Raw genomic sequence first — 10,445 nt, 5'->3', positions numbered from 1 at the left:
CGCTCTGGGACCTGCCGCCAAAGTGCCCTGAAGACTGGGAGCCGCGGAAGGACCCCCCCACCGCAGAATTGCCGCCAACGACCGGGAGCGTGGAAGGACCCCCGCCTAGGGCGCCAAAAACCTTGGCGCCGCTCCTGGTTAAAGGCCAGGCTACTGGTTCAAATCCAGTTGGTAGTAAACCTTAAGTATTTAAAATATGATGATTTGTTTGCTCATGCAATGAAGTGTTGTTTTCAGTTTAGTTGGTAAATAGTGCACAGCTCCAAACTGTCACGAATTGATATCTTTGTTGGCAGTTTCATCAGGTAAGACACAAACTGAACAGACCTGAATATGTAAATACGTTCTCACTACTGTAGGAAGTCGGCAGAACAAGGTTGTCACACTGATAGGAAATGTGGGAATGTATATGCTCATTTTTTCTTGCTGTATTTATTCTGTGGATCAATACCATATTTTGTACTGGATAACTCAGCTGAAAACCTAGTACAAACCTATACAAAGGTATAAAAAACAATGATTAGTATAGACAAGGTAAATTGAGCAATCCTGTGTGCCCTTGTTGATGGCAACAATTTTAAAACTGTAAAAAGGAAATACTTTGACACAGAGCATAATTAATCTGAGAAACTCATGGCCCCAAGGTGATACTGAAGCCAAGAATTGAATAGGATTCAAAATAAAATTAGTCATATTATCTTTTTTATATACAAGGGATATAAACCCTCATGCTTCAGGGTATAAGCCATCCACTAACTGATGGAGGTTAGGAAAAAACTTTGTTTACAGGCAAGTTATTCCATACATTTTCCTTCAGGGGAGGGAGTTGGAGGGGGAGGATTGGCAGTTTAATTCAGAGTGTCTGGTACTGGCAACTATCAAAGACAGCTTGCTGTTAGATGGACCACTTTTCTGATCTGAGCTGGTATAGTCATTCTTTTGTATGTTCAAGTGATGCCAATATGAACACTAATGTTTACTAAAGACTGGAGCAACCCATTTAATGCAAAAAACAAGCAAACCAAAAAAACCACCCAACAGTTCTTGAAAAGCTGCTGCAAAAGTCTCTTTGCAAATATTTTAAAACATTTCTTTCCTTGTTGTTATGAAGCTGTCAGTAGGAAAACACCAGATTTGTTTCTTTTGGATTTATTTGTTCTTGCTGATTATTCACAGCTTGAAAGCCTACTCCTTTGTTTGTAACATCATAATCATTTACACAGCAACCAATCATGTAAAAATGGATTATGAGTCCAGGATGGGAATTAGTACAGTTAATAAGGCATCAAAACCCTTAAAAGTTGACTCCAACAACTTATACCGCTTTTGTTTGAGTGGCAAATTAAATGAATAACCAGTTTTTAAACAAAGGTGTGTGTATATATTAGTGGGTCTTTGGCCCCTATTTTTCCCCCCTTCCCCCATGCTCTATACCCTGCTGAGAGCTTATTGTTATATCATCATCAGGAATCAAACAGCAGACACTGCCGGAGGGTGCAGCTGTCTGGCAAACAACAGCTATGTAAACAATACAGTGTTGGTGCGGGAAGGAGTCCCCACCCCCACATCCAGCAGCTGCAAGAGAACAAGTCCTGAGGGGAGGAGGTGGAAGACAGTTATACAGGCCCTACCTTTTTTCCTCTCCCTCACCATAGTGGATGGAAGGGCTAATGGGTGCTCTATAAGTAGCAGCAGGAGGACGTGGGAGCTCAGCACTAACAGCTGATTGAACTTCCCAGCATTGCCCAGCTGTCCTTGTATTTGATTTGGAGTAGAGAAGTTCTTTCCCAGCCCCTTCCTCAGACTGCTTGGATGGGATATGTCTTCATTCATCCTCTTCTCTCTCCTGCTCAGCCAGCTGCCTCTATTTGCTGGGGCTGCTGCTTAGTTCCTAGGCTACCAGATTTTTAAAGGATGTGTGTGAGGTTGAGCAGGTAACCCCTTTTTCGCTGATATTAATAGCAGTTCTTTCCAAACTGTTTGTGCAAGCCTCAGGCAGCTTCTGCTGCCCTCTGCAGATAAGAGAAATAGCAAATATTAGCAGAGGGCAGAGCCTATGGGGACTTCAAAAATCCTAAATTATATTTTCTTTAAAAGATCAAAATTAGTCATTTCTCTGTAACACTAATTTTAAACAAGCTTGCACAAAACCATTCCATCCATTCTGTGAGAAGCAAAGATCTTGTTTCTATGTGAATGTTCTCAAAATAAAGGAAAAGGAAAAAGAAACTTGGATATGTTAAAGAAATAGACTTTCTTAGAATTATATATTCTATGAAGCACCACCAACTCAATAAACTGTGTGATTAAAGACTTTGTAACATTCAGTTTAGCTACTGACTCTATCTTATCTTGCTTGTATTATGTTAAACAGTTAACCATTGAGATCTGCAGTGTGAATGAGTCATAAACTCGGTAATATTATAAACTTGTTTCCTTTACTTTTGACTACAGCAGGGGTAGGCAACCTATGGCATGGGTGCCGAAGGCGGCACGTGAGCTGATTTTCAGTGGCACTCACACTGCCCAGGTCCTGGCCACTGGTCCGGGGGCTTTGCATTTTAATTTAGCTTTAAATGAAGCTTCTTAAATGTTTTTAAAACCTTGTTTACTTTACATACAACAATAGTTTAATTATATCTTATAGACTTATAAAAAGAGACCTTCTAAAAATGTTAAAATGTATTACCGGCATGCAAAACTGTTAGAGTGAATCAATGAAGACTTGACACACCACTTCTGAAAGGTTGCCGACCCCTGGACTAGAGAATACTAATTCTCGAATTTGGTAGCAGAAACTGCAGACAATCTGATATATACATTTGTCCATAGTTTTTTTTCTGATTAAATGTTTTTATTGGATTTTGAATAAATATACAATCCATAGGTAACAGCAGTATACTCTCTAAAGTCCTGACCCTCTTTTAATAAATTCAGAGAGTTTTGCCATAGACTTCAATTAGTGCAAGATGAGGCCCTAACAGAGGTTCATGAACAGCATCTGCATGTGTTGGTTCCTACTTATTTCTGTTGCTAAACTACAATAAAGACAGCTTAAAATAAATTAAAATATCCCCCCAATATTAACTTTCTATGTAAGCAATTGCTTTAGTTGCCACAGAGGTGTTTTGATCATAAATTGGAAGGAAGGTGTTCTACAGAGTCAGAGATGAGAGGAGAGGTGGTTACATAAGATGTCTGTATTAAAATGTGTGCCATATTATTAAAAAGTTTTTGAAAAACCGTGCATCATGTAGTAACAGAAATGATGTATATATGTGAAAGAACGGAAGTAAACATAGTAAACGTGGAAACATAATGGAAGAAAATAAAGCAACATGGCATGTACTCCAGAACAAAAAATCCAAACACAAAAATAGTCTAACTTGTCCCAGTGAACTGAAATAAATTATTTCTAAGGAATGCCTTAAGTATCAGTGTTTTTATGTGGATAATTAATTTAATTTTTTTTCTGGGTGAACTCTGCAATCTTTTGACTATGCTGTCCTCAAGCTTTGTGGGGGGAGAGTAGTCAGTGCAAACAAATTGGAAGAAAAAATTAGATGTGCACTGGTAGATATTAAAAATAAGCTGTCCGGTTTCTTATGACAGACATAAAATAAGTCTTCCCATTCATTCTGAAATGAGTGATTTGATCCCACAATGCTGTTGAATGTGGTAAGCAATCTAGCCCTTGTAATATTTGCAAATCAGTCAAGTTACTTTATAAAACATATATAAAATATATTCTTTACATTAAACAATTCTAAAAATGGTTTTACTTTTATTACTTCTGCCAATAAAAATTAAAATGTGAAAAATTAATTAAATGATAAATCTGTAATAATGAAATAAAATCACAAAATGTAAACAACGGAAAAGAAATACAAAAGTAAGGTAGCCTGTGGAGTCTTGCTATAATATAATCTTTATTTGGCAAAGTTTTATTTTGAAGTGCATATATTTGATACAAATAGCCTTTACTTAAGCAGTAAAGCTCCTATTCTGCAAACATTTATGCATCTGCTTAACTTTATGCACCTGAGCAGATCCATTGTTTACTGGATTGGGATCTGACTGTTAATCAGTTAGGGAAATACCATGTAGTGACAGGATAATTAAACAAATTACTATGTACTAAAATAACAACTTGGTTATTTCTGTGTTTTGAAGGAGAGCATGACTTTTGCAGTAATGTATAACAATGTAAACAGTGGCACTATCAACTAAACTCTCTAAACAATAGTTGGATAAGAGTAAAGACTGTTAAGAAAAGTCTTATTTCTTTTCTGAAACTTGTGGTAGCTTTGCTTTAACATGGTAGACACTACAAGACCGCTATTTTGAGAATAGGCATAAGAAATAGCAAAAGGAAGTAAGTGAAAGTCCTCTGGGCTAAAAAAGAACTATTGGAAGAACCAAAACCCATTCTAAATGGGGACTAAACTACTTTCAAATGGCAACAGATTATATGACCTGCAGATGACGGGAGATTACTGGTGTTTCGTACATAAAGGATATTTTTCAAATAAGACTAAAAGTAGAAAAGGGGTAAGAATATTTAATTGATAATGGCCAATATGCCCCAAACCAATCCTCGGCGAGCCTGCTTAAGATATGGGAACTTGTGTTTTTTATTACTGTTGTAGTCCATAAACTGGAATCCTGGACCTGTATGCAGTGTGAGAGCAGGATTTTTCTGGTATTGATGTATGTGACTAAATTATTTGGCTTCTCTGCATCTCCAATATTTTGTTCCCATTCATGGAGAGCTCAAGATCCTGAATACTTGTTTTATGTCATAATTAAATACTTTTATTTCAAATGATGTATAAAACCCTTGGTACCATTGGTATCTTTTCCTCCATCTAGCTAAGCATTGTACAGTAAAAGCTGTGTTAGCAGCAATGCCGGGTTTTAGTGCTTTCTGGATATATCCCACTACAAAGCTTTATAGGGGTGCCAGGTGTCTGGTTTTCAACAGGAAGGCCTGCTCCAAAAGAGACCCCGATGCTTCCAGTCTGCCCCCCTCAGTCCCTCTCCCACACCCCACGCCTGCTGCGGGTTTGTTGTGTGCTGGCTGGGGACGGTCCTTAACATTGATGTTGCCTTGTCCCTCCAGGAAGTCAGCTGAGGAGGCAGGTCCCCTTGAGGGGCCAGAGACACCCATGCTACCGGCCAGCTTGCTGGTTGCCTGGATGGACGGTTCCCTGGGACAGGCCCTTCCCTCCTGTCGACTGGCCTGACCCCTCCCCGGGGCCTGGCTCCCGCACAGCCAAGGGAGCATAGTCCTGCCAGCAGTCAAGATGGCGGCGTCTCCTCCCGCTCCCCCCGGCTCGGCGGGGCGGGGCCGGAGCCGGCTGCGCTGGAATGTGGGCGGGACGGTGCGGCTGGGCCCGGCCTCCTCCCTGCGCCGCGCCGAGCTGTGTCCGGCAGCTGTATTCGGGGCTGCGCGCTGAGAAGAGCCGCTCCCAGGCCGGCCGCCCCCTGCGCCCGGGGTAAGCTACCGGGCTGGGGAGGAGCAGGGCCCGGCGCAGCCTGGACCTGAGAACCGGGGGCGGCTGACAAGGCAAAGGGCGGCGGGACCGCTGGAAAGAGGAGGCGAGTGTCAGAGGGAGGAACGAGGGAGTCGGCCCCTCGCCCCAGAGATCACTGCCCCGGGGGCGGGGAGTGGGGCGAGAGGCAGTCAGCAGCGGCGCGGAGCAGGGGCTCACCAGCCATGGGGCGGGAGGGCTCTGAGGGCGCGGGTGGGCATTGCAGCCATCGCTGTTTGTGGCAAGGTCTCTGCCCGCTTGCCCTGTATCGGCTCTTATCAGCTTGTAACCCTCCGAGGTTTGTTGTTACCTTTGCAGCTGGGGTTTGAGGGGGAAACTCTTGGGCTGTGTCTACACTAGGAAGCGGCGCTATGTTTTGGCCCTTAGACCTGGGAGCTGCAGGTTTCTTAATTTGCGTCTTTCTCTCAGGAGAGAGCCTGGCTTTGGGCATAGGGTGGGAGGGTTTTAACTTTCTGCATTCTGCTTGCCTGTGTAGTCTCAGGGAATAGAGAAAAGAAAAAAAACAGAAACAAAGCAGGCAACAAACCTTAGTTAATTTTGTAAACTTAATACAGAGATTTAATTTAACTTTTAAAATGATGGGAGGGTTATGGGAGTCTAGAAATAAGATGCACAGCATATAGGATTTGTGTTTCTGTGTTTGTGGTTCATAATTTATTTCTTTTTTTTCCCTACAGGTCAATTATCCACATTAATATTGTTTGGCTCTTTTTTCCCCGTACACCTCCAAGACTATTGTATTTTCTGCCTTGTAGCTTTATCCTTTTTTTTTTTTCCTGTTTAACTCAGCTGCAAAACACAAGATCATGAAGGTTGTAAACCAATTGGTTCCTTGTTAGAGAGAGTGTCACTGATAAGAGAAATAGAGATTGTCTCTACCTAGTTCCTGAGGTCTCCAGTGTTTAAATATGGATTTCTCTCCCACAACATAAGCCTGAAAAGTTTATTTTTGCTCTCCGAGGTTAATACTGAAGTGCCATTGATGAAGAGGAGCTACTTGACAGTTGCCTTTGACTGATTGAATTGTGCAGCATTGTTTACCCAGGAGGCACACTGAGATCCATTTGTTTTCATCCTTGACATTGTTTCCACCTGGGGTATGACAGAATTCTGATACAAAAGCAAAAACATAGGGAGGGGAACAATTCGGAATATAAACTAAGCATGGTAGGATCTTGAACACAAATTGTTGTAAAAGAAGAGAAGAGGAGGTGAAGGAATGGCATCCAGAGAGAGGCTGTATGAACTTTGGATGCTTTATTGTAATAAGGTAACTATTTTCTTATTTTTCTTTTTTTTTTTTTTTTTTAGACACTTTCTTTGCACACCTTAATAACAGGAGGTATTAGTTTGTTTTGTTGTCCCCTGGATGGTTATTTAATAGCTCTGTGTGGATTCCAGCTCACCAAAAATTAAGATAACATTATTTACAACTTTACATTTTCTTTTCTTTTTCTGTTTAATATATACTACACAAAATCTAACCCAAACAAACCTTACATTAAAAGAACATTGTTAAGGTTCTCAAGTATCAGAGGGGTAGCCCTGTTAATCTGGATCTGTAAAAGCAGCAAAGAATCCTGTGGCACCTTATAGACTAACAGATATTTTGGAGCATGAGCTTTCGCGGGTGAATACCCACATGCATCCGACGAAGTGGGTATTCACCCATGAAAGCTCATGCTCCAAAACGTCTGTTAGTCTATAAGGTGCCACAGGATTCTTTGCTATTGTGCTTCTTTGCAAAGTCTAGCACTCAAAAGTTGAGGAATGCCAGAACTCAAGTTACCTGTGCAACCTTAATTTGGCACAATGTTGTATATTTAATATGATTAGTGTCTATCCTATGATCACATAGTATTTCTTCCACACGACCCGTTTCATTCTGTGCACAGGATGGATGGTTCCTACTTAATTAGCAGCTATGCAATATTTTGTTTTCTTCTCATTGTTCAACATGTGGACCCAGGCCTCATTTGCTTCATACTATTAAAACCTTGATCTGAAGATAAAAAAGCCAGTGGTGCTCATCACTACAGTATCTAAGTGCTTCACAAACATTAATGAATTTATTTTCAAAGCATCCTTATGAAGTGAAGGGATAGTAACATTATCCCCATTGTACTTAACATTATGTAATGCTTCATATGTTCAAAGCACAGTTCCTGTTGACTTCAGTGGCAGCTGGGAGTGCACAGCATTTCTGCAAATCAGAAGTTTCCACACAGGCACGTAGAGTAATTTTAAATGGAAAGCATCTGAAAACATTAACCGTTTTAGAGACCTTGTCTATGAAGCGGGGAGGAATGGAGAGGGTGCACATGGCTGCACCACAGCCAACAGGATTGGTAGGTAATCAAGCTAAATTTCAGTGGCGAAGCTCCTACAAAGTTGGTCGTGCCAGAGCACAGGACAAGGCTCATGGAAAAGATTTTAATGGGATGTGACCTTACATTTAAGGGCTTTAAAAACTGAGAGGGTCACCTTAAAAATCCATTTGCCATGTTATAGACAACTAGGATAAAGAATGTAGTGTGGCAAAATATAGTCACAGCCATGCAGCCCAGTGCTCCAGCATTTTGTAATCAGTAAAGAGGCCTTTCCCCGCTTATTTAAGTAATATAGTTCTGCCCAAGGAGGTTTCACAGTGTTTGTTCTTCACATTTTCCCTTAATCTTTGGCCGGGTAGGTCAGTCACTGACTTGAAGGCAACATTGTTGTCTGTCAGCCAGCTTTAGGGGTATGTCTACACCACGATCTTGAGGTGTGACTTTAGCTTGGGTAGATATACCTGCACTAGCACGGGTGAAAACAGCAGTGTAAATGGCTACAGGCATCACAGGCTTCAATATGGACAATACAAGCATGAAGGACAGATATTGGGTACATACTTTTCCAAGAGACTGAGTGCTACCTTTGTGTTGTTTCAACCTATAAGGATACTGCATATTGAGAGTCTTAAGGCCATCCTAAAATTCTGATCTGCAGGTAGCAGTGACAGGTGAGACAATCAGACTGCCAGCCTCTTGGGGTTTTCCTTAAACAAACAAACAAAAAGTTGTGGATAACCAGTCATTTAGAAAACTCCATGCTTGTGAGCACTGGATTTCTGCTTTATTTTCAGAGAGTCTATCTGCATTACAATAACAGTGTTGGTATACAGTGTTCTCTCTGTCTTGGTTAGCGAAGTCTGTGCTGTAACATGTTTTTTCTATTATTGTTATAGTGTGTGTAGAAGGGAATTGTAGATCTAAAATTTTATTGGTGTTTAAGCCTTGGGCCTGGACAGAAAGGTGTGGACTGATGACTCTTTTAATAAATGGTGAGTTAGTCTAAAAAAAAAAAAAAAAAGCCAAAACACCATTATTTAAAACAGTTATTTTTCTCTATATTGGAGGAATCCCCAGCAAGGGAGACCTGGCAAATTTCTGGCCTTTTTGCACAGTCTGCATGGAAAAAGAAGTGGATTTCTATAAGAAAAATAAGTGCCCGTAGGGGCACCAGTACAACAGTTCTCTGCATAATCTAGTTATCACACCTCTGCTCAGGTATAGACACTCAAATGCTGCATGCTGAGGTTCATGTGCAAACTTTTATATGCTGTACTTGCTTCTTTCATATGGGGTTGTCTTCATTAAATGCTTTTCAGACCTCAGAGTAATCTCTGTGATAGCCAAATTAATTGAATTTATTTTATCTGCTTATGGAAAAATAGAGAACTTGAGTATTCAGATCTGTCAATCTGGCAGTTTTCACAGGGACTAAATAATTCATTTTAACAACCTTCTGTGCCGAGTGCTATACCTAAATCTTTGTAGAGTGAGTCCAGGTTAGATGCTGCGTTTGTAAACAAGCAGTCTTCATCCACTGGCATTGTTCTTGACTCTTATCCATACTATTCTGGGAAATTAAAATGAACTTGACCTTGAGCTGAGGAAGTAACCCAACATGCTTTGTGCTTCTTTCATGGATATTTTCAGTGAAGGTTCCTTAGGGAAGATAATGTAGTTGTTGCCTACCTTATTTGGGGGCAAATATAATATGACTTCTGCCTGTTTCTGTAAATTGATTCAGAGGAAAACTTTTCATGCCACTTACGTGCTCACTTTCAGAAGTCACCATCTGCCACTGGACATTTTAAAACAATCTGCTGTCTCCGCAATCTGTACCAAAAGACAGTGAAATGTACTGTAACTGACCTCCATATGAAATGTCCCAGTGCAGAGGTGAGAGTTAGTGTACCTAACTCTCAGATAATTAACTCTGACTGTTAAACTTCTAAACCTTCTCCATACAAAATGATAATTTTTTGTGTAAAGTCTTATACATATGTCTGTATAAAATATAGTGTGTTTATAAACAGAATAAATGGGTTTGTGATCAGACCAGCCTTTTGCATTGTAAGACCAGGTTGAACCACCATAATTGAAACTGATTTATCCAGACAAATGATGTTATAGTTCCATTTCTAAAACAAACTTGGCTCTTGCAAAATTATATTGTTTAGTTGTGGTGACAGGTATGCAATTTAACCAGACTATAACCTTTTTTGGCATTCAACTTTAAACCTTGTGAAACACACTCCCTCCCACTTCTTCCCGCCCCCCCGCTATGTCATCCTCACTTAAATTTGCACAGGTCGTCCTTGTTGTATAATTGCTGATTTGACAACGTGATTTATGTCACAAAATACTACATAAGGGCAATAATTCTATGTCAAATAAACAAGCATTCTATATACAGTCTGTGTATAAAATGACAAAAAGAAAATATTGTATATAAGACTAGACTTTCTTGCCTCTACCTGTATTCTTGGAGGATTTTGATTTATTTAAAGCAACAGAAGTATAAATGAACTATTTAAAAAAAATCAGCTTTCTCACAATTAAT

The 10,445-nt window shown here is 40.3% G+C and overlaps 1 protein-coding gene across 2 annotated transcripts in view; it reads left to right on the top strand.

The window, feature by feature from the left end:
• Nucleotides 1-5,402: 5,402 nt before the first annotated feature.
• NBEAL1 (neurobeachin like 1) overlaps nt 5,403-10,445 on the top strand; it is a 145,606-nt gene continuing 140,563 nt past the window's right edge. For both annotated transcript variants that reach the window (XM_050969552.1, XM_050969551.1), the window contains exons 1-2: nt 5,403-5,498; nt 6,233-6,825. In XM_050969552.1, coding sequence (XP_050825509.1) covers nt 6,775-6,825 — 51 coding nt within the window. In that variant the 5' untranslated portion in view covers nt 5,403-5,498; nt 6,233-6,774. The remainder of the gene's footprint in view (nt 5,499-6,232; nt 6,826-10,445) is intronic.

The sequence above is a fragment of the Gopherus flavomarginatus genome, chromosome 10 (genome assembly GCF_025201925.1).
Source record: "Gopherus flavomarginatus isolate rGopFla2 chromosome 10, rGopFla2.mat.asm, whole genome shotgun sequence".
NCBI classification, from domain to species: domain Eukaryota; kingdom Metazoa; phylum Chordata; order Testudines; family Testudinidae; genus Gopherus; species Gopherus flavomarginatus.
The sequence above is the reverse complement of the archived record's forward strand: the minus strand, read 5'-3'. Positions and strand labels throughout refer to the sequence as shown.